Raw genomic sequence first — 24737 nt, 5'->3', positions numbered from 1 at the left:
GTGGTAAGACATGTAGGGGACTTGTAAGTAATAATCTGCTGTTAGCCTACAGTCAACTTCAGCGATGAGGGGTTTGCAACTATGCTAGTTGGTGTACCCATTTATTTGTTTCCGGTGAACTTGATGCCTATCACGGGTGATGGACGTATAAGTAAGAATCGGTTCACTCTGGGTGAGAAACGGCTGTTAGCTCATAATCATCTTCGGCTATGAGGGGTTTGCCACTTTTGGTAGTAGGCGTGCATATTATTTGTTTCAAAAAGTATTTGATGGTTAAACCAATTTTGTTCCAGTGGTAAGACATGCAGGGAACTTGTAAGTAATAATCGCCTGTTGGGCTACAATCATCTTCAGCGATGAGGGGTTTTCAACTTATGCTAGTTGGTGTACCCATTTATTTGTTTCTAGTGAACTTGATGTCTATCACGGGAGAGGGACTTGCAAGTAAGAATCTGTTCACTTTGGGCTAGAAATTCTGACAGAATTAAGTGTTTACACAACAGGTACAAACGATAACGTAAAACAATGATGTAGTTTTGTAATAACTAGTGTCACCTATGGTATTTTAATCCTGAAAAGATATGGATAGCTTTATAATACCAACTGGATTATATAAGATGTTGTTCCAAGTTTTCATCCGTCACGATGTCTTTGATTGAAAAGGATAAAGTTCAACTGGCTGCAAAGTCAATTTAGTCCCTTCTTTCGATATTATTTTGTAGTTGTTGTTTTTTCAACGCTGAGGAATAGCCTTTGGTCATGTGATAACTGATTGCGTTCTTGTTTGAACATACCATTTTGAAAACTTCGATAGGCTGACAAATTCATAATTTAACAGATAGTGAAGAAACAAGCACAGACGAGAATGTGAAACAATGAGATAGTTTCGCAATAATTAATAGAATGTCATCTATGGTATTTTGATACTGAAAAGTTAGGGATAGCTTTATAATACCAAGTAGATGATATAAGTTATTGTTCCGAGTTTTCATCCGTCACGATGTCTAAGATTGAAAAGGATAAATTTCAACTGGCTGCAAAGTCAATTTAGTCCCTTCTTTCGATACTATTTTGTTGTTGTTTTCAACGCAGAGGAATAGCCTTTGATCATGTGATTACTGATCGATAGCGAAGAAACAAAACCAAAGTGTTGCTCTTGCAACACTTTAGTTGGTGAAGCCGGACAAAGGTTGCCGCAACACTTCACGTTGCCCGGGCAACGTAGGTCTAATTTCACTTGTTTTTAATTTTTTTTCATTTTTTCGAATTAAATCCTACGCTAAAAATAAATGTATAACTAGGGATACTTATACTCCACCGCCATATCTATTCATCTTGCACAAAAATTACATATTTCTTTTTAAATTTGATTGTATTTGATTATGTGATGGAATAATAAAATCTTAAAAATTTACAGAACAAGAAAAAAAAACTTCATAGAACAAGGGTATACACAATCATACCTTTTTCGGAATCTGTAGTTGGAGGTCTCAAAAGCAAAGAAGCCCCACATTTGCAACAAGTCAAACACTCTCCTTTTCCACATTTCCATCCATATAATGAGCACATATTTGGATAGAGAATAGCAGGCATATGCCACCATCCTTTTGAGGAGTAAGATTTTAAGTTTTCTAGAAACTCACGATTTTGTTGCGCCTTTGAGTAACCTTTTTCCTTCTTGCTGTCTTTTACAGAAATTTCAAAGTCTTTCAAATAATCCATGTGTGCTTACCTAAAATATGACAGATACTAAATAAGATATATTTTTGTATGATACTGACCTCTGATTTGGCGTACAGAGTAAATAAACTAAATTAACTACCAAAAATACAAAAAATCTTAAAATCACAATCAAAACTTCAAGGAGGGTACATAGCTTAAAAGTTCCCTACAGAGATGTTAGAGCTCGAATAAAAATAATTACTTAATAATTTGCTCTAAAATGGACTATTTGCATAATTTGGGGTGCCTTTTTAGGAGACTGTAAGCACGTAAGTGACTAAGATTGTAACTGGAATCCTGTAATTGTAATTTCTGAATTCTATAATCTGTAAACACAAATATTCATCAAAATCAAACATTGTACATGAAATATGTTAATTCCTATGTTGCGACTTTAGGTGCAAAACATGGCCAATAAAATTACCCACAACTCAGGCTTTGAATTTGCTCCATTATAGGTACACAAGGCACATACTCGGTTTGAATCTATTCGACAGAGTCCTGAATAAAGTAATAAGACAACTTTGCAAACAAAAGTTTGACCTAGAAACCATCATTTGGTACCACCGTGTTCGCTAGTTTGGTCATGCCTATCACATGCTTTATAACTCCTTTGTTTCTAGGACAATTCGGTGTAAACCACTCCCAGTCTAGAAAAAAAAGGTACATACCAGTCGAATATCTGAAAAAAACAACAACATTAAATCCGATTTCAAAACCACTGGTCAGACTACAAGGCCAACGATTAGATTACCCTGGATTGAAATCATGGTCCCTTTAACCCTTGACTGAACCCCATGGAATGCGACCGTCAGCCAACTGCAGCGCGGAGGAGAGCTAAAAGCCTTGTGTTCTGTTTCAAATTCAAATAAGTAAGTCCCCTAATCGTTTAAGACTTTCCCATTAAAAACCCTGGAAAGTCACAAGTCAAAAGAGAATGGAGGGGGAAGTGCAATAGGAGACTGCTTGCATATTTGTCAGAGGGAGGAGGCTTGGGCCCAGTAAATATGTCAAACTAAAGTCTTGAAAAATTCTAATTCAAACAAGAATATAATAAATATTGCTTCTGGTTAGAATATGTCTATAAAACCTGCTTTAGATAGGAAATTTACATAATTTCCTTTGTCCTTCTAGCTTCACAGATTATGTCCCTCAGGGAGGCCTATTTCTGGACCTTTCAATTGTTCTGATTTAGATCACTATCCTGAAGTTTTGGTTCTGTGCCAAGTGGGGCTTTGATGGTCCCTGGGGGCATGCCAACAGGTCTCTAACCTGAAATGGGACACAAGTACTTTTAATTTGCAGTACAGAATGAGTCACCAAACAGGTTTCTATAGCCATCAGTTCTATGTTCAATCCTTCACTTGTTTAAAATCGATCCAGAATGATCCTTGAACAATGACAGGTGTAAACTGGTGCAGTGTGTCTATGTTCTTTATGATACGATGAAGGTGATTAAGCCATAGTGCCTGCAATTATGTAGACCATAATCAATGCTTGATTTTTAGTTTTAGCCATATATAAGATGCCTACCATTCTACTAACATATATCAATGAATTCAATTTTATATGAAAGGCATAACGGTCATAAAAGCAATTTCATAGTTTATGGTTTTTAGCCTTGGGCTTCTTGGATCATTTCCCACTGGAGGCATTTTTTTTTTTCATTTTTAACTGTTCTGATTGAACTGGCTTTATTAAAATTTTGAGCCAGTACTATGCGACACTGCAGAAATACCTGGGGACAAGCAATTTGGTTCCTTCTCTCAAAAAGGGAAGTGGAAACTTACAATAAAATGAGCCCTTCCCCAACTTGCTACAGCAGCCCATTATATGTATTGAAGCCTGTTTTTCTTTATGTAATGCAGAACTTTTTTGGTTTGATCTTAGCAGGGTATGTCAGGAATACTGTCAAAAATCATGGTGCAGTATTTTACATCCTGCATAAATTTTCCCAGACCTGGTTACTGAAAAGGTTGATACTCTCCAAGTGCCTGAAACGTTACTCCAAAAGCTGTCAGATCCAGGCAAAGAGGTGGGCCAATGAATTCTCTCAAACACGGCTATACCAATAACTTCGAAATCACTAACAATCTCTACAACCCAAGTGGGAAGACATATGGGATGAAGCACACCTGAGAACGGACTTTTGGCTCTTCTTTAATGCCCTAAGCATCTTGAAAGGCACAGGAGTATCTATGTTGGTAATACTAGATAAACAAAGAATAAACGGAAAAAAAATCTGTTCAGTCAATTCAATATTAAATCCATACAAGTTAAAAAACCAAAAGGCACTCTTATGCTTTAACTTCAAAATTATAATATTGTACAAATTCAGGACTGGAAGTTTGGTCAAATGTTGCATATAGTGGGGCAATCGATAATTCGGTCAACATGGTCGCTCAAAAGAGATAATCCAAATTTCAGCTGAGAGACTGGTGGTCAGACAAGATTCCAAGACTTAAGTCCCTATATAACCTCAGTTTAGGAACATTGCACTCCCTAAACGAAATTACAAGACTAAATGAATTCTCTTCAACAAGTTGCACCACCAAAGTATCATATAAGGCAACAACATTTCAAAGAGGACAGATCAAGTTTTTATAAGTTTAGAAGAAGTACCTTGAAAGAATTATCAAAGACTGAAGTCACTCAGTGACTCAATTTTGCTGAAAAACTGAACAGGACAGGGAAAGAAAACATGCTGTTCTTGTGAGTACCCGTTTTGTTTGTTGTAAAGTAGTTAACTCGACTTAATTCAGGCAATCATAGCAAGGGTTATTTTCCAAGTTGAGTAAATTGTAAGGTTAATTCAAGGCAGGACAAAAAGATTGAACAGAGGGTAAGTATCTATACCTGTTAATTTGAATCAAGTGTACTTTTATTTGACTTTAGCCTAGGTTTAATGAACAAAATTCCTGTCAGAATTTAGTAAGTTTTGAAAACATCCTGAAGTTTTTTGTTTTTTTGTTTCGTTTTTTTTTTTTTTGGGGGGGGGGGGGTAAAATCCTAGTAACACATTAACCGAATATTAATAAGATAAATACAGCATGCCAATTGATTTCCAATTCAATGTTCTTTCCAAATATAAAAACCGTTCCTGTGTCAATTGTTTCCCAGCACATCCCCCTTCTAATGCCTAGTTATATTACAACAAGCACTGTTACATACAGAATTTTCTCTGATTATGTTACTTTTTCTCAAACTTGCAGGTAAAACTTTGGTTTTCTATATTGATTCACTGGCAAAAACACGGACATACCACTCAACGTTCCTTTTAACAATGTTTTAAAATATACTAATTGTCATCCTTGTAAATGCGTCCCATATCTCCACCTCTGTCAATAGGGCCAAATATAACCCTATGTTAGGCGGCACACACAATTTTTGATGATCTTATTAGTTTGACTTCTACTTCCTATGTATGGGTTTCATCAACAGTTGGTTGATAATTCCAAACACAATTCCATTACTCATATAGTATGACTATTTCACACTTTGAACCAAAAACAGGTCTGATTCTGGATCTGTCTGGCGTCATTATTACTAATTATCTTTAATTTCAGCTTGGAGTGAATCTAAGGATTTTTCTCCATCCTTGTAATGATCCATCATTACTTCTGTAAGTTGTTTGATGTGATTGCTTGCTACATTTGGGTTGAGGACTCAACATCTTCTTAGTTGTACAGGAGCTTCTGCTGTAGCCATTCTCATTTTCAAAATTTCGCTTGAACACACCTGTGAATCAGCAGCCACTGTATCTTCAGAGAGTTGATTCCACAAGTTTGATACTTGCTGGCTGAAAAAATGCCTACTTTCTTGGATTTAGGAGCGTTTCTTGAAGATTTTCTTGAAATCCCCTCTAGCCCCAGAATGTTCTGGAAGGGGCAAGGAGACCAGGGAGAATAAAAATGGAAATAATTTTGTGGGCCATAATTATGTTGCCAAGTTTCCTCCACTACGTGAGAGTAGAGATCTTTAAGTGACGTAAACGCTTTTGAATGGCTTTTGTTTGAGGCCTTTAACCATTTTGGTTGCTCTTTGTTGTACTCTGTCTAGTATTTCTTTGTCCTTCTTGAATAGGGCGAAGCCGGAGACATTCTAACCTCTAGGCTAGGGCGAATCAGTGCCTTGTAGAGCTTCATAAATACTTCTGGAAGAAACTGGAGGGCAGACAACGATAAAGAATTTGCATGTATGCTGAACTTAAATTGACAATCAACAATGACTCCAAGATCTCTTTCTTCCGAAAGTGAACTTGGAGATGGTACTACTCATGTAAATTGTGATCGCTGAATTGGATTAGATAGAATGTATCAGCATTGAGAGAGAGGTGCCATGTATCAGCCCAAGCCCCAAGGATGTTAAGGTCCTTTTAAACAGATTGCAGGTCAGAGGGTGTAGCTGCTTTACCAACAAGTTTAGAATCATTAGCATAAAGAGTGAGGAGGTTCGAGAGACGGCTGGGTGCGTTATTTAAATAGAACTTGAAAAGACTCAGTTCAAGAATGTTCCCCTGGGGAGTGCTGCTTAAAACAGTTGTATAAGAACTGAGAAGAAGACTGGGAACTTCGAGAGAAGGCTGGGTGCATTATTTAAATAGAACTTGAAGAGACTCAGTTCAAAAATGGTCCCCTGGGGAGTGCTGCTTAAAACAGTTGTAGACGAGGAGAAATGAGGGACACCTTGAGAGTCATGAACTCTTACAACTTGTGTTCTTTCTGAAAGGAAACTCTGTATCCACTCGACAATAGCGTCATCAACAGCTGCCACTTTTAGTTTGGTGACGAGGAATTCATGACAAACTCTGTCAAATGCTTCTGAGAAGTACAGGAGAATCATATTGACAGGGAAATCTTTATCCAACAATGATGCAACATGCTCATATGTCTGTATTAGGTTATTGTCAACGGATCTTAAAGATCCTAAGCCATGTTGAGAGGAAGTGAGAATATCAGCTTCAAAGTCCTGAATTAGAAGTCTATCGACATGTCCCTTAAGCACCGTTAGAACTGCAGAAGTGGTGCTGATGGGATGGTAATTTTCTGCATGATCTTTGGGACTTGTGGATTGGTTGTAATAAAGCATGTTTTCCAATCAACTATTTATATATAGAGCTATTTATTGCTCTGTGGTATATAACTATTTATATACCACAAATGAAAAATAAGTAATCACTGTGTTTATGCTCATACCTTCCAACAAAGAGAATCATGGTTAGATGCAATTTAAGTCCACTCAGTAATTTTGACCATAGATAGGTATGTGGTTTAGAGTTGATATCATGTGTAATGCTATTTTTTTATGGAAGGTGAGTTGGTTGTGACAAGCAGCATCAGAACCCTATCAGGATTGCTGAAGGGTAGCAATTAGTATATTTTAAATGATTGTTAAAAGGGACATTGATTGATATGTTGGTCTCTTAGCTGGTGAATTAATAGAGAACACCATGAATTTGCCAATTTTGTGGTATGAATGAACCATTTACAAAGGATAGCTCTTTACTTATTCAGCACTATTGCAATGCCTATGATACAAATCACTTCCTTTAAAATTTTATTTTAAGCCCTTGAATTGATCCCTTGTTCTAATTACCATTAGAAAACAGTATATAAAAAATTATAAAAGCTACCTTAAAACAAACACAAAAACTTATTTATCTCATTGGTAAAAGTGTATTTCTTCACTTACTCCACCCCCCCCCCAACAGACGAATATACTGCCTTTTCAATATATTTATACTATTTTTGGAATAATATAATCCTTTACTTCCAACTAATTGGTTAGCCTTCACTATGACATAATAAAGCAGGAAGAATCAAACTTATACAAATTACAGTCTAGAAATACCTACTAAACTGTGTATTTTTCGTTCATAAAGGGGGGGGGGGCTGTGGCAAATAAATACACTTTCATGAATTAGAGAAGTCATGGGAATTAACTCACTGGTTATACACCATATAAAGAATTAGTGCTACCTAAGTAAAGAGCAATGTGGGCACAATGTATTATTTTTAGTCTTAGACTAGGGCACTTTGTAGCAAAGGACTTGTCAAAGAAACTTCAAAAAGGGCTCATTCAGAAACTTCAAAAAAGGCTGACTTGGTTTGAAATTGCAGGGGTGTACCCCTTTTAATAGTCAAAAGTGGTTGGAAGGCAACTAGCCTCCTGCTGCACCCACAATTTCTCCAAACACATCCAATCAAAATTTTGATATAGCCATGTTGTTCAGTGTATTTAAAGGTTTGGAAATTATATCTTAGAGGAAGACACCCCCCTCCAAAGCCCCCAGGGCAAGGGTTGTAAGTTAAGTATAAGTTAAGGCAAGGGTGTGTAAGTGTAGGGTTGTTGTTGTAAAAATTTCAAAAAATACTCATTTGATTGCAAATTGAACAGACCTTTTTTAACAGTCAAAAGTGATTGAAAGGCAACAAGCCCCCACCCAAAAAAAATCTAATTGAAATCATAAGATAACCATTTTGTTCAGTGTAGTTGTAAGGTCTGAAAATTATGTCTGTGAAAATGACAACCCCCACAGCCTTCAGCACAAGGGTTGTAAGTTATGCTCCAAGGCCATATAAGATTTTAATGGAAAGGGATAGTGTACAAACTCCAAAGAGGACTAATTGGATTGTAGATCAGATGTTCTAGTTCCTTTTTTAAAATTCAAAATGATTGGGGGACCCCTCCCCAATGCCATATTTTCAATAAATGCATCCAATAGAAATTTTGAGATAGCCATTAGTTCAAAAATCATATAATAAGGCCTTTGAGGTGGACAGAATCTCCAGAGTCTGGGCGTAAGGGTTGTAAGTTATGCCCCAGGGGCATATCAGGTTTTTATGGAAGGGTTAATTGTGTATACTTTAGAAGAGGCTTATTTAATTTGAAATGTATTGCTCTAGTTCCTTTTTAAGAGTCAAACATGATGGAGAGCAGCTAGCCTGCCTCCCTGACATCCTCTTTTCTCAAAACACATTCAATTGAAAATGTGAGATAACCATTTTATTACCAATAGTCCAAAAGTCATATAGCAATGTTTTAAGGTGGACACAATCCCCAAGAGCCCATGGGCAAGGATTGTAAGTTATGACCCAGGGTATATAAGGTTTTTTGGGAATGGGTGGTCATATAAGCTTTGGATCAGATGGAGATCATTTGATTGGAAGTCTAAAGTTTTAGTACCCTTTTAAGAGTCAAAAATAAGTGGAGGGAAATCCCCTAAGCCTATCTTTCCCCAAAATGTATCTTGTCAAAATTCTAATAGATCTATTTTGTTCAGCCTTTTTGAAAGGTTTAGTAATTATGTCTTTGGGGATGTATACCACTACACAGTCCTCAGGGCAAGGAGTGTAAGTTAGGCAATTTGTTCATTATTTATACACACTATATGTTATTGTGAAAAGTATGCATGTTTGAACTTGATTTTCCAAGAAGATGAAGGGCATTCAGGTGAGCCTTTCAGAGAATGTTTTGAACTAAACCAAAACAAATTATGTGTATAAGGATTGTCAAAAGAGTGTATCACTAGAATAAATTAGTATATGAATTTGGAAAATTTTGAGCTCTTAAAAATGATGAATTTTCTGTTGAAGAATGAGTTATTGTTTCTTTTCAACAAAATAATACTAAATTTTTTCAGCACTGTTTTCAACAAAGTAATGCTACATTTTCTCAGAGCTAAAATTATTAATGATAAGGTTAGTTTAGGTTAGGTAAAAAAGTGCTCAAATTTAGAATTTGCAGTAGAAGTGATTATTATATTCATAAAGAACATAAAAAAGGCATCAAGTGGCATAATCACTTTATTGGTAAGTCAGTTATAGCCTATGAACTGTCATAAATTTACCCTTAGATCACTCCAAATGTGTAATTTGCCTTACTAGGTTTATCAACATATTTTTATTAGGAAATTGACTCCATAGATTTTGAAAACTATATTGTTGCCCTCAGCCAAGATTTAAAGCCAACAGAAAAAATATATATTAAGCTTGATACCAACATTTTATGCCTTTTTTATACCCACAAACTAAACATTTTTTGGTCTTTTTCAAGATTTCTAAAAGGGCTTAAATTTGAATTTGTGAGAGAAATGATGGTAAAATTATGACAGTTCATATAACTGGCTTACCAATAAAGTGAATAAACCACTTTATGCCTTTTTTACAAATATAATAATTACTTCTACTGCAAATTCAAATTTAAGCACTTTTTGAGCTCTTAAAAATAATGAATTTTGAAAAAACTATGACAGTTCATATAACTGACTTACCAATAAAGTGAACATACCACTTGATGCCTTTTTTATGTTCATTACAAACATAATAATTGCTTCTACTGCAAATTAAAATTTAAGTACTTATTGAACTCTTAAAAATGACAAATTTTTAATTAAAGTATGAATTATGACTTGTTTTACACATAGTAATATTAAGTTTTCTTAGTGCCATCTTCTTCTATTGTTTAAAAAAAAAAATAATGCTATTATTTCTCAGTTCTAAAATAATTCATAATAAGGCTAGTTTAGGTTAGGTTAAAAAGTGCTTATATTTGAATTTACAGAAGAAGTGATTATTATATTCTTGAAGAACATAAAAAAAGGCAGTAAAATTGGTGCAAACAGAATTACTGGCTTTCATATAAAGTTAATATACCACTTGATGCCTTTTTTAATGCTGTTTACAAATATAGTAATTGCTTCTACTGCAAATTCAGATTTAAGCACTTTTTGACCTCTTAAAAATGACCTAAATATGGGGTATAAAAAATCTGTAATAGTTTAGAAACAAATTTGGGCTATATATTTGCACATCAGGGGGGTGGGGGTAAAGCATAGCATATATTAAATATGTAAACAAAATCAACAGTGCAGCAGCACAAACACATAAAAAAAATACAACAATGGTTAGTTTACATATTTAATATATGATATGCTTTACCCCCACCCCCTGATGTGCAAATATATAGTCCAAATTTGTGTCTAAACTATTACAGATTTGTAATGACCCTATATAGCTTATAGGTCATTTTTAAGAGGTCAAAAAGTGCTTAAATCTGAATTTGCAGTAGAAGCGATTATTTATATTTGTAAAGAGCATAAAAAAAGACATCAAGTGGTGTATCCACCTTATATGAAAGCCAGTAATACTGTTTGCACCAATTTTACCAAAAGGCATAAATTTACAAAAATGATTATTACATTCTTAATAAGTATAAAAGAGGCATCACATGGTATATTCTCTTTATTCATAAGCCAATAATTTGAACATCAAAATATTGACCCTTTTCTCTAAGGTCTATTAGGAGAAAGAGGAAACAGAGCCAGATAGGCTACTCTAGAAAATCTCCCTAGAGTATAATGCAGGCCTTTATATATTCCAGAGAAGTTTGATCCACTATTTCAACAATATTCCAAGATAGCAAAAATAATACCATCCATAATAAATAAAAATTGCCTAGTCTGATATTTATTTGTAGCCTACACCTTAGTGATTGTTATGCTACCATCAATTATTCTGGAATACTTTGAAATACTTCGTCGAATTTTGTCTACTGTGGAGAATGGGCATACAGTGCTACTACCAATTTAAACATTCTACACTTAGTTCATTAATTAGATTCACTTGCAATGTTCAAGTTCCAGTTCAAAAAATGCAATAAGGCACGTCTTTATAATTTAAAAAGTTTCGTTCAGTTTTATGTCGAAGTTTTAAGCAAAAGAATAAAATATATGATCAAAATGATGTTTTAGAACGTCAGCAACACTGGATGTAAATTTAGCAAAATATTTAATTTAACTAAACATTAGCATGGCGCAGACCAGAAGTCTTCAAACGAAAGAAGCCTTGCTTAAATCTTTTAGTAAACGGCTAAAGGATGATATCAAGTCCATGCTAGAAAATTTTGGTGGCTTGTTAAATCATAATTTTGTCTCTGGAAATCGAATAGATTTATGTTTTTTTAATTAGCCTAGGAAGAGAGTTTATGCATCACTTGATGCCTTTTTATTACCCCACATTTCTTGCATAATTCAATGATGTCTTTTTTTATGCTCTTTCTAAATATAATAATTGCTTATAAAGAAATTCCATTTTGAATGTCTGAAGGTTAAAGGGGCCCCAAAAGGGAACTTTTAACCTTGTCTATAATTTTTAGACTTTTAAAACTTGGCTAGTTGTTGTTGTCGTTTGGTTGACGTTTGAGCAAATCAACTGCTTGTATGTATGGAAATAACTGGCTAGTTCAAAACTAGCAATTGAATAATTAATTGGTTTTAAAAATGTATAATAATACTGATGATTTTGAAGTAATTAACTTCAAATAACCTTAAAGTAATATACATTCAAGCATCACATACTCAGTATTTTACTCACAATTACTTAAATACACAAGAATTTGTAATAAATGTATGACAGTTCATATTATTGACTTACCAATAAAGTGAACATAACACTTGATGCCTTTAGCTTATCCTCTTTACAAATACAATAATCACTTCTATTGCAAATTCATGCTTAAGCACTTCTTGAGCTCTTAAAAATGACAAATTTTCAATCAAAGTTTGAGTTATTGGTCATTTTCCAACAAAATAAGACTACATTTTCTCAGTGCTGTTTTCTTGGTTGTTTTTGACAAAATAGTACTACATTTTCTCAGTGCCAAAATTATTTATAATAAGGTTAGGTCAAAAAGTGCTTAAATTTGAACTTGCAATCCAAGCAATTATTATATTCATAAAAAGCATAAAAAAGGCGTCAAGTGGTATGTTCACTTTATTGATAGGCTAAGTCAATAATATGAACTATCATATATTTAACAAATTTGTAGTAGCTATACTGATTTTAAAAATAGATATAAAATTTTAATCCACAAATTAATTTTAAGACATTTCTCTGTTAATAAATTAACTTGGCAATTTAAAAAAAAATTAGTTTTCATTGTAATGAACTTTTAAGTAAATACAGAAAGAATTATCAAGCAATGCTTAGCGAAATCTTTGGTTGATTTTGAAATCCTTATAATAGGGAATGGCAGGTCCCTTATCTTTGACAGCGGATTGCTGGCAGAATTTACATATGTTTTTTGAAAGTTTGAATTTACATTCACTTCCTAGAATTTTATTTAGGTTATATTTGCATATATAAAGAAGAATTTATAACATTGCAAAAACTTAACAAATTTTAAGTATAAATATATAAAGCTTAGATATAGGATTATTTAGTTTATCACAATTACACAAGGGCCAAAATCAAGGCAGGACAAGTTAGTTCAGTTGCTATTTGGTTGTTTTGTAAGTGTTTATTAGTATACTTGTATTTCAGGGGCATTACCATAAAAAGCTTATGGTAGGCACACCACTTTGCCAGGGCAGGGCAAAATGGTGTGCCAAAGTGCAAAAACCCTATAGGTAATTGTGTATTCTCCTGATGAGTCCTTGTACTTTTGGTTGCTTTTGAAATGTTTGATTTACAGTCTTAGGCATTTGGTTTGAGATTACTTATACTTACTGATGACATGACTGACTGTCCATGGTCTATTCTTTGCAGTTGAATGTGTATGGCCATGCTGCTTGACCTATGTAATTGGATAGGTGAGTAGGGTTAAGACCTTGTTCAAGTATTTATCTATCTTAATTACTAAAGTAGGAAAACAGTCTTCCTTTCTCTTTCTGTCTTTATGTTCATTTGTATGGTGTGTGTTTGTGCTGTTGCATTGATGATTTCTTTTTTTGCTATAGCATTGAAGTTACATATTCCAAAGGTATAGGTCCATTCTAAGTGCACACAATGTAATTCAATAAGCATTTGATTTTACTATGTTATTTTGACACCTGCATTCAAGATCCTGTTGTCTGCACAATAAACTTTGCTGTAACATAATAATAAAAGAGAAAAATTCTGCAAACAAAACAAACAACAATTGCAATCCTTCTTGCCTACAAAAAAATGAAAAAAACTATTTTCAATATATTCAATGCACCAATTGAGAAAATTCTGAAACTAAAAAAATATTTTTATATTTAATCTTTAACAAAAGATAATAAATTGAAAAATTAAATATAAAAAACAGACATACCTTTGTTGATGCAGTTACAAGTCCCCAGAGACTAGGACTAGATTTAAAGCTTTGATGCTTCTTGGCCTAATATTTTTGGGGAAAGGTCCAAAAATCAGGGATAGTGGAAGTACTGAACAGATTACAACAGATGAGCCAAAAGTACTGAAAGAGAGAAGTGACACTAAACTCACACCTGCCATTCTTTGGAAATGTTTGACAGTTTATAAGTGGCCACAGAATTCCTGAATTATTTAAAATCATTTTTCTGTGAAACAGCACAGCAAGAGGATGCATCTGGAGTTTTGATGGTAAAGCACATTGGTCCAGTTTTTGCTCAGGGAAAAGTCACTCAGTAGTGATTTATTGTGCCTCCTGGCATTGAATGAGCCTAGCTCCTGGCCTAGAAGGCCTATTGGTAAATACTGGTCTGCCAAAGACTAAAGCCGACTTGGGATCCTTCTCATCTGAATCATTTTCATGAGCAGCTTCATTCTTGATGACTCTGGTAAGTAAAGGCTCTAACCCAGGAGGATATAACTTTGCAGTCTGGATAAGATAATGACAAGATTTAGCTGTACTTAAGACCAGGGAGCCTTAACACATGATTAAATAATTGTTTTAATTGACAGTATAACACTTGATTTTTACAACTCTATACAAGGAACCATGGGTAACAGCAAAAAGCTATGGCTCTTCTGAAGGAAACATACTAATAGAGTAAAAGTAGTCCCATTAGATTCTTTATTTTATAATCATACCTTAAATTGCAGCTTGGAGCAATCTAGAGATTTCTGCTTATAGAGCTCCAGAGTTGGCAATTTGAGCTGAATTAAGGATTCTTTGGTGACCAGGTGCACTGTGCTGATCCATAGCATCCCAGTTGAGTTTACACTCTAGAGGACCAATCAGCATCCAGTCTTTGTTTAAAGATGTTCACAGATTCAGTGGTAACAGTTTATCTGAAGTGTTTATTATTCTTGAAGAAAAGAATTAACCTCAGACCCTGGATAGGCTGGGCTGCTTAACAGGTTTCAAATGATTACCTCTAGTTCTTGAACTAGGACCAACAGTGGGAAATAATGCTGGGAGTGTATTAACCCTCATTAACTTGGTTAAAATGGCATCATGTCTATTTCTCTTGTATACAAGAGTTGGTAGTTTCAGCTTTGCTAGTTTTGCAGGGCAGGGAAGTTCCTGTATGTCAGACATCAATTTGGTGTCACATCTCTCCATGTCTTTCAACACTTTTGTCTTTTTTTTTAATAAGGGGAGGCTAGAGACATTCCAACTACAAGTTTAGGGTGCACAAGTCCCTTATAAAGAGAAGACCCATGAATTTAGGGGAATGAGTGGAAAGAGTATGCTTAATCAGCCCCATGGTTGAATTAGCACTAACAGCAGACTTCTTAGCATGAGTGCTGAATTTTAATTCATTATTAATAGTGATTCCAAGATCTTGCTCAGTATTTACAGAGAAAAGTGGGTGACCTGAGAGACAATAAGATTAACAAGGGTTCGTTTTGCCAAGGTGATTGACATGACACTTGACAACATTAAATTTAAGATGCCAGGCCTCAGCCCATTGATCAAGCAGTTTAAGATTATTTGTAGAAAGGTATCATCTTCACAGGACAAGGTTGGTCCAATGAGCTTCAGGTGGTCAGCATGGAGTGTAAGTTTACTGCTGATAGAGGAAGGAGAATCATCAATGAAGATATTAAAACATATAGGACCCAAAACACTACCTTGAGAAACTCCACTCAAAACATGCTTTGGCAAAGAAAGGACACAGCTGCCAGAGTCATCAAACAACTGAACACATTGAGATTACATATAAAGAAAATTAAGGATCCAGAGCAGGGACTTCTCTGCAAGCTTGACAGCATGTAATTTGGTTGCAAGTTGCCTGTGACAGACTTTATTTATTTTTATTTATTTTATTTCTAACCCGTCATACAATACAAAGTAAACAGAGACAGAGTATACAGACAAAACGACAAAAAAAAAAAAAAAAAAAAAAAAAAAAAAAAAAAAAAAAAAAAAAAAAAAAAAAAAAAAAAAAAAAATCACAACAATGGAATAACTTATAAAGAACATTCGATGAAGTACTGAACCGCTTTTGCATACATACAACTTTAAATATCACTGTACAGGAATACATACATACATACATGCATATTTATTTCCCATAAAAAAAAAAAAAAAAAAAAAAAAAAAAAACTCACTACAAAAGAATACACAACGCACAAGAAAAATAAAGAACACATGAGTATCTAACTACAAAAAACAAAAAACCTATTGCCTCAAAATAATTGCCCAAGGATGAGTAACAATATTAGAGTTATATCTGGCGATCTGGGCTAATATTGCTTCATTAGGGTCAATGATCCCATACCGACTTGTCACAATACAGTTACTTGTCCATGGTGGAAGCTGTAAGAGGTACTTTGCATATTTATAATATGTAGACCGCAATTTTTTCTTATCTTCCTTTTGGAAAATCCTCCAAAAGGGACTTAGATACAGATAATGAGGTAGTGCCATTGCATTATATAGATGGGCCAAAATCCGCCGATCAAACTGACGCTTATAAACTACAACACGGCTATACGCTAAAGAGATCCGCTTCTGCAGATGACTCTGCAAAAGATGACGTGTTTCAAGCATAGACTGACCAATAGGGATCCCCAAATAAACTATGTGTTTGGCAAGCCAAACAGTAGCACCACCCAGCCTAACATCAACAGCAGACCCTTGCTTAGCATTAAATAACAACACATCAGATTTCTTTTCGTTAAACTGAAGGCCTATTTTTCCATATTCTACTTGAAGCTGGATAAAATTCTCCTCTAAACCGTGAAGGAGGCGGCTCAAATTAAGTACATCGTCTGCATAGCTTATTAACGATAGATCAATTCCTCTCAGAATGTATGTCAGATTTGACTTAGATTGTGGTTTAACGATACTGTTATTAAATGCGGTAGGTGATGTCAATGCACCCTGCCTTACACCTTTTTCAACGGGGAATACCGGGTTATTTGTCAGGTTTGGTGTTATTGGTAGCTTAAGCCTAGCTTTTAAATTTTTATACATATCATATAAAGGGTTTAACATAATTGGATCAATACCTACTAGGCCCATATCTAAAATAATCTGTTCATGAATTAGTGAATCAAAGGCCCTTCTGACATCATGTGCAGCGAGAGCTATGCTCTCACCGCTTTTCTCAGCATCTATCAAAGCCGAAACAAGAGCAGAAAGAGCGTGACCACTACCAAGACCAGGCTGAAAACCGAATTGATGGTCAGGGACTGTGCATTTCGACCGCAGTTCATTGACAATAAGTGCCTCAAATAACTTACAAAAAACTGTAGCCACAGTTATAGGTCGGAAAGACGAGCACTGGCTAAGTGGCTTTCCCTTTTTAGGCACAGGTGTTAATATTCCTATTGAAAAAGAATCAGGCACTATACCCAGGTTAAAAATTATTTGAAAAAGCAGGGCAAGGTGCTCAAGGAACAGCTCGCTGCAAAACAGCAGGTGCTGAATTGATATACCATCACAACCGCGCGATTTCTTTTTTTTAGTTTTCTAATAGCAGAACGGATAGAACACCTCGTAATTTTAACACCCGGACTGTTTTCTTCTCGCTTTCGTGAGAAGAAATCATCCAGTTTCACACCAAAGCTTTTTTGTAGCTTGATACCAGGAGCCGAAAATTCATTTCTATAATGCTGAACCCAATTATCTCGAGATATTGAGGTCATTGTTACATGAGATCTTTCTTTAAACAATGAAGACCAAAGTTTATTTGGGTGGGTAAGGATAGCCTGAGATGAAGAACGAATAATTGCACTACAGTGTAGTGAAAGTTCTTTCGCGAATTTACGTTTACTATGAATTCGAAGCTTATTCACCCACCCGTCACGAGGACATCCAGCCTCACGCCAAACCGAAAGCCAGGATTTTGCCAAACTACACGCGTTTTGAAGATTAACATTTGCAGACCAGCCTGGTACTTCGGTACCAGGCCACACCCGTCTAAATGGTACAGCTGACTGTTCAGCGAGACGTAATGCGTGCACAAGCTCACCACAATAAATACTCAACCGAATTCGTGATTCCGCTGGATGATTCTTAGAACTAACCATCAGCAGATCAAAAGGAACGCGGATTTTTGAAACAAGTTCATCACAAGTCGACTGAAATGAACTCATAGACGCACGTTTCCAATCACAAACAAAATAAGGACGCTTCTGGAGCCTTCCAGGAGGAGGCAGAACACTACTATTTAAATCAATATTGAAAAACAATGGAAAATGGTCAGATGTAAAATTTGAATCAGAAACAAGAACCTCACTCGGTGTAAGTGATTGAGTGTGCATAACATGATCTAGGTTTGACATACTTCCCGAATTATGAATATATGAAAAATTCTTATTCTTAGACACAAGTATAAATTCATCACCTAACATACCGAGTAACATATTAGCACGATAAGAACTTGAACTGTTGTTGCCGCTCGGGTTTTCAAGATCACAGTTAAAGTCACCTGTTATCAGAAACGAAAGTCCATGCTTTTTTATTTTATCAATACATTTGGATAGCCTTGCAATACTTATGGCAAACTGTCTATCTGATCGATCATCACGATAGTCCGTAGGGAGGTAAACATTCACTATAACAATATCATGCATTTTGATAGCGAGAAAGTCTAATGCCGAGTCAAACATAGAAGTTGATAGAGAGGATCTAACGTAAGTCGCAAGGCCACCAGATGGCCGGCCATGAGTGCAAGAGCGTTTGGGTGCAACTGTAAAAACTTGATGGTTTGGTGACAGGTTCAATAACGGAAGGCTGAGAGAGGTTGCAAAATGTTCCTGCAAACACACAATATCATATCTTGAAAGAAGGTCCTCGATAAAAATAGACCGGTTAAGGATATTTCCATTTAAATTCCACGTTGCAACTGCATGCTTAGCACAAGCGGGTTCTAGATTCATTTTGGTAGGGAATTCATATTGATTATCGCTTTATTAGCCGGACATCTTATGTTATAGCATGTATGGCCTTTCTTTTTGCATATAATGCAGTACATATCTTTAGTGCACAAATTATCCTTCGTGGATGTGTGATCAGAAGCACCACAACAACCAAATATAGGCTTCAATACGCAATTAGTCGCTAAGTGACCAACTCTATGGCACGAATAACATCTTTTTGGGAGAAATTTGAATTCTTCAGCAGGCAGCTTCTCATAACCGATTCGGACTGAGACTGCAAGAAAGTCTTCGAGATCCTTACGGGTCCCGAAATACAGCTTGAACACTTTGGAGCGCTCAAAGCTACCGATTTCTATTGCTTTTAATGCACATGGAACAAGGGATTCTATATCAGTCTGGGTCATACTAGGTGGAACTTTTTTCAAAACAGCAATAAACATTTTCTCTTTGAGCATGGCAGAGACCTCAGGCTTACTAACTTTCATTTTCTCAACGATCATTTCTGCAGAAGATTTGGACTTGACGAATAATTTCCAGTCCTGTCTCACCTTTTTTAGCTCACTTATTTCGGCTGAGTTGGGGCAGATGGTATCCAAAAACTGCTTGCGAGCAATGGGATTATCAAGAGACTTTGGCATTTTAAGAACAACGGCATAGGATGTCTGGGGATTGAGTGTTACAGGATTGGCGGGGCCTGGGACACTACTCGCTGAAGGGCAGCATAGGCTCTGTACTTTAGCCATAGACACAAAATTCTTAAATTCTAGACATAAATCATTTACCTTGCGGGTTAACGTAGCACTTGCCTCGCCAGGAATTGTGGGGACTTCGTCCGGTTCGTATATAACAAACTTCGGCAGTTCCACTGAATTCTTATTACAGTAGTCTAAAACTTTCAAAATGTCTGCAAATGTATCAGCAACTTTCAGCCTTTCACTTGGTCGAGTAGCATAATTCGCCACAGACCAAATTGTTTTCTTCGCTTTGCTCACCAAATCGTCGGCGAAAAAATCGCAACCAGTTTTGATAATATCGGCATTTGCATTACCTTTTGATTTCGTCCGCACGGCAAAATTTAATATAGCGTTATGTACTAGTCTATTAGGCTGCATCCCATGAAATGAATCCAGTTCACACACAGTTCCAGACTCAACGTCAGATAATTCATTAATTAGCAAAACAAACAAATCCAATCTTTTTTGCACAATTTCTCAGCAAAGACAGGTAGATCGGTATTTGTATGAGTGACGTAGATAATGAGATTCAATCTTTACACTTTCATAATAGTTTATCCTTGTAACTTGAAAAAATAATCCGTCTAATTTAGCTTATGTTCACGCTTCAAAAGCAAAAAACTTTGTCAAAAGCTTCAGAAAAGTCAAGAAGAATTGTGTCTTTAGGTACCCCTGCATCAAGTAACTTAGTGATATGGTCATATGATTCAAGGAGATTGATATAAACAGATTTTCAAGAACAAAAGCCATGCTGTGAGCTGTGCAAGACATTATTTGCTTCAAGATGTCTAATAACTGCAGAATTGACTATTCTTTCAAGGACCTTAGCAACTGCTAATAGGTTGGTAGTTTTCAGAAAGGTCCTTTCTACCCTTCTTAAATATTGGAGTTGAAATAATATGGGCTGTTTTTTAATCCAAAGGTAGTCTGGAAAGATTTAATTATAACTTGAAGAGTAAGGAAAGAGGTTGACACAAGACTGTTTGACATTCATGGAGGATAAGAGGATGAATGCAGTGTAGCCCAGCCAGTTTAATTTGAGTGACATAAGTTCCTTTTGAACTATTGAATCATTATTCAGAATTTGTTCTGTAGTATGTGTTACATCATATATAAGAGGTGGGGGAAAAACAATTCAGGAATTGGAGGAAAAACAGAGGCAAATTGTTGTTTAAAATTTTCATCTTTCAGCTCAGGATGAGCAACTGATTGACTATTGCATAGGATATCAGGGACAGTATGTCTGCTGTGACATTTTTGAAAGGCATAACAGCAGAAAAATTTTGGATTGTCCCTAACATCCTCAGCCAATTGTTCATCAAACCTTCTCTTCAACTGCTTGAAATGGTTGGTTGTCTGCTTACAAAGAGTTGATAATTTTCTGAGGTTTTCTTTTTTCTTTAATGATTCTATGCTCTATGTTTTCCATTAATTAGCTTGCTTGTTTCATTTGCTAAAAAGGTTGACTTTTGGCTGTTTTAGCCCAAAAAATTCTGGTCTATGACTTTTCAGCATGTAAAATTACACTTTTCACATTAGACCAACTCTCTTCAATATCATTGGTGATAAGCCAATTCCAATTGACATTGGCAAGTCTTCCAGAGACTAATTTGTAATTGACATATTTTTGCTGCTTGTAAGAGGGTTGTTTTGTAGGCAAAAATACCTCTGAAATAATTACAACATGGTCAATGTTACCAATAGGTATGGTTATTTCATTCTTAATAAGGAGGTCAGGACTACTTAGAGTAATCAGATCAAGAGTGTTTGGAACTTGCCCTTCCCTGAAACTAGTTAGTTGTGAAATTGTTTGACAGAGGGAATTATCAGAGAGGGCAGACAAAAAAGGAGAATCTCTAGTGCAAAAACAAGATCCATCAATCCATTGTATTTCAGGAAGGTCAAAGTCCCCCAGAAGGATAAGATCATAACCTGCAAAATTGGACATGACATGTGATAATGTAGCAGCCAAACTAGATTCAGAGTCCAAAATACAGGGGTATTGGGGCTTCTATAAACAACACCCACTACAATTGAGATTGTTTGATTATGTATTTTTATCCAAACAGACTCAATTCCATTAGTAATATGACAGTTAAAATGAATAAGGCTAACCTTTTGTCCATCTCTTACATAGAAACACACTCCTCTGTGAAACAGGGGGGATTCAGGTTAGAGGAAAGTTGGTAACCATTAATTTTGATTTCATCACATGATAAGGCTGACAAGGTGTTTTTAGGTGCAACTTCTGTAATTGTTGCAACATCCACATCTACCATTAGTATACAAAAGGAAAGTTCTCAAATTTTATTAGGGAGGCTATCAACATTGAAACTAAGGAACTTCATTCCTTTAGAAGTAGGAATCCAAGAGGATGCTAGGATTAGTTTAAAATAATGTGATTATTTATTTTCTTTTTTACAAAAAGAGTATCCATACATTTTTCTCTGATGTGAAAATGCTTATTTTCTCTTAACTTTATTAACATTTATATAGTATACATTTATTTCTATAGAGATTGTAAAGTTGGCCAAAGTTGAGGAAGAAGGGCAAGTCAGTAGGATGACTCAATGTGAAGAAGAACAGTTTGAGATGCTTGTTAGAGCTGCTAATATGGTAAGTTGGCAGAGTTGTTTCTGTTCATTTTAAGGTCGACTTGATTATTCATTTTAATATCAAATCATTTTGGGATTTACATATTCATTTATATCAGCATCTGCTGTCTTTCCAATTGATTGTTTATGTATGTCCTGGGTTCGATTGATTAATTGATAGTAATTTCTGGTCATTTTAAGTTTGAAATACCATGGAACTTTTTTTCTCCTTGTTGTCAGTTTTAGGCTCTTTACTTTTCTTTGAAAAACCTTTCTTCCAGATGTGTTTTTCTACATTTTAAGAGTTTTTTATGATGAAGGGTCAATCTTCAAAATCTGGGTTGGACAATTGTCCCCCTTAATTGGTGCCCATGAATACATCATTTTTCTTGGTGGTCATAGAACGGCTACCTCTTAAAGGTCAAGTTTAACCACTGTTCTGAAGACAAAGTATAATTAGGAGAAACTCTGAAAAACTCTTAGCCTAGTATTAAAATCATTAGACACCCAGGCTTATTATATTCATGCCTTCATTTGACTTTTGTTTCTTGTTTCAAAGCCCTGACAGTAATTCTAAGTTTTTCAAATGTTTCACTCTTTTCATTTTGGTTGGATTTTATATGCCAAACATACTTATGAGCACAAGAAGATTTAAATAACTCCAGCTGGAAAATGGGATTTTTTTACAAATATTATTAGAAATCTTCAGGAAAAACAAAATCACTTAAAATAGTGATAAATGACAAAGAGTGGGAACCCTGTTAAGTCAAATTAATAGGAAACAACTAATAGAAAAAATAATACATTGTGCAAAATAGCAGTAATTGTTATTAGACAGGTTTTGTCATGGGACAATAATCATTATGTGATTATATAAATTAAAAAGTTGTTTTTTAACGCTCCTCATTCTAATACCCATTAATTAATGATTCTAATACCCATTAGTTAATGAGTATAGTAAGATCAGTGACATACCTGAAAGAATGTATGTTATGGATTGACTTTAAATTATAATTAATTCCATATAAAAAGAAGATAATCAACCAATTCTCTATTTATAATAGCCATTAATGCTGAAACATAGTATAATAACAGGAAAAAACTTATTATGTCATTTTAAGAATTAAGAAGTTGGAACCTGTCAAAGACAGAGACCTTAAAAATGTTATGGGTACCAATTTTTAAGCTTGTTTTGGGTATGATATGATTCTTAAGATCTTCTGATGTGATTTTGAAGGTTAATACCTTCAAAAATTAATAATTTGTTACACTATTTTAGGTCCGTGCTGGTGAATCATTAATGAAATTAGTTGCAAGCCTTAAAGAATATTTGATTTTGAACGACGTTAAATCGTTAAACGATGCTATATCAAACAGAACTTCGGCGTTAGCGACTGTTCAAAGGGATAGTGACAAAAAGCTTATGGTGATAAGAGACGAAATGGCTACCGACCTCTATGACCTTGAAGAAGATTATTATTCGTCATTATATAAAAGTATTGATGCTCAATCATCACAGACAGAAGCTAAGAAATAGGTTCTTGATATATTTTGTAATTTTGTTTATTCCAGTGCTTCTTCGTTTAAAATTATGACTTTCATAATTTTATACCAAATTTTAGTTGGATTATTTCAGGTATTTGAACTTGTTTTTCTAAGTAAATACAAGTTTGCTCTACCGTGTGTGGATGTCCTCTGTATATAAACATGAGGACTGGTTTTCCTGACCTAATGCCAAAAATATTAATATTTCACTGACTGTTCTGTTTCCTATATAGTAATGTAAAATTGTTACAAGCTATATCTTATGGAATTAAAGTATTATTTTTGCAAAAAGGATTTTGAGTGCAAAAGTGAAAGAATTTGAGGTTTCAAACTAATAATTTGAATATTTTTTCATTTAAGAAGCAAGTGTGGGTGAATTTTGTCTTCCACAGTCTTTTAATGGTTATCTTAAAGTTGAAAATGCTGCTTCAAATCTTTTTAGCAATACACTTCTGCTTGTTAACAATTCTGTTTTATTTAAAATAACAAAAATTGTCAAAAACTATTTGAGCAGGATTGTGATCAAATCCTAGTAGCCTATGTCTTTTCACACTTAACCTACCTTTATTGTAGATGCTGCTATAATTTTAAATATTTCACCTTTATAGTGTGAATACTGTAGTGTCGGACTGACATTAAAAACAATTTCTTTTTATGGAGATCAAAGGTGTTTTGACCCGAAAACGTCAAAAATGACGGGGGGGGGGGGTCGTAACGTGACGGTCCCATTACATTAGTGTTGATGTAAACCATAATAATAGACAAACCTCTTTCAACCATTAGATAATCTTGACTTGAAAAAATTTCATAATTATTTAATTCACTTTCAAGGACACCGCCGTGAATATTTTTCGGGTGAGGGGGCCAAGTCCTGACAAAATATTGCTTTGGTTTTTACGTAGTTGTAGATAAAAGTATGCTTGATTTTGCATGCAAGTAATGCCACAAATGCTAATGACTAGGCTGTGTTTTCAAAAAGACTGACTGCCAATAAATGATATACAACAACACTGCCTGTTGATGCATTGGATTTAAAATTTTCCATTTAAAAGTACTTCGAAAATAATTTTATCTATAACCTC

General features: G+C 34.9%; 1 protein-coding gene across 4 annotated transcripts; it reads left to right on the top strand.

Annotated features, from left to right (window-relative positions):
- The first annotated feature begins 11503 nt into the window (after positions 1-11503).
- On the top strand, positions 11504-24104 carry LOC136030975 (mediator of RNA polymerase II transcription subunit 22-like). Of its 4 annotated transcripts, XM_065710128.1 has the most exons (4): positions 11530-11583; positions 13269-13312; positions 22032-22132; positions 23390-24100. In XM_065710128.1, the coding sequence occupies exons 2-4, from the start codon at positions 13273-13275 to the stop codon at positions 23645-23647; spliced, it is 399 nt and encodes a 132-aa protein (XP_065566200.1). In that variant the 5' UTR covers positions 11530-11583; positions 13269-13272; the 3' UTR covers positions 23648-24100. The 4 variants fall into 4 exon arrangements, with proteins under 4 accessions (XP_065566198.1, XP_065566197.1, XP_065566199.1 ...); XM_065710126.1 differs by lacking the exon at positions 13269-13312 and having other exon boundaries at positions 11504-11628; positions 23390-24104; XM_065710125.1 differs by lacking the exon at positions 13269-13312 and having other exon boundaries at positions 11504-11631; positions 23390-24092.
- Positions 24105-24737: the final 633 nt, after the last annotated feature.

The sequence above is a fragment of the Artemia franciscana genome, chromosome 9, assembly GCF_032884065.1.
Source record: "Artemia franciscana chromosome 9, ASM3288406v1, whole genome shotgun sequence".
Taxonomy (NCBI): Eukaryota; Metazoa; Arthropoda; class Branchiopoda; order Anostraca; family Artemiidae; genus Artemia; species Artemia franciscana.
This window is presented reverse-complemented; position numbering and strand designations above follow the sequence as displayed.

Excerpts from the sequence above, each read along its gene's own strand:
- LOC136030975 (XM_065710125.1), top strand. The coding sequence starts at position 11,532 with ATGGCGCAGACCAGAAGTCTTCAAACGAAAGAAGCCTTGCTTAAATCT. Across the intron at positions 11,632-22,031 it reads CATGCTAGAAAATTTTGGTG|AGATTGTAAAGTTGGCCAAA; the intron begins GCTTGTTAAATC and ends TTATTTCTATAG. Across the intron at positions 22,133-23,389 it reads TTGTTAGAGCTGCTAATATG|GTCCGTGCTGGTGAATCATT; the intron begins GTAAGTTGGCAG and ends ACACTATTTTAG.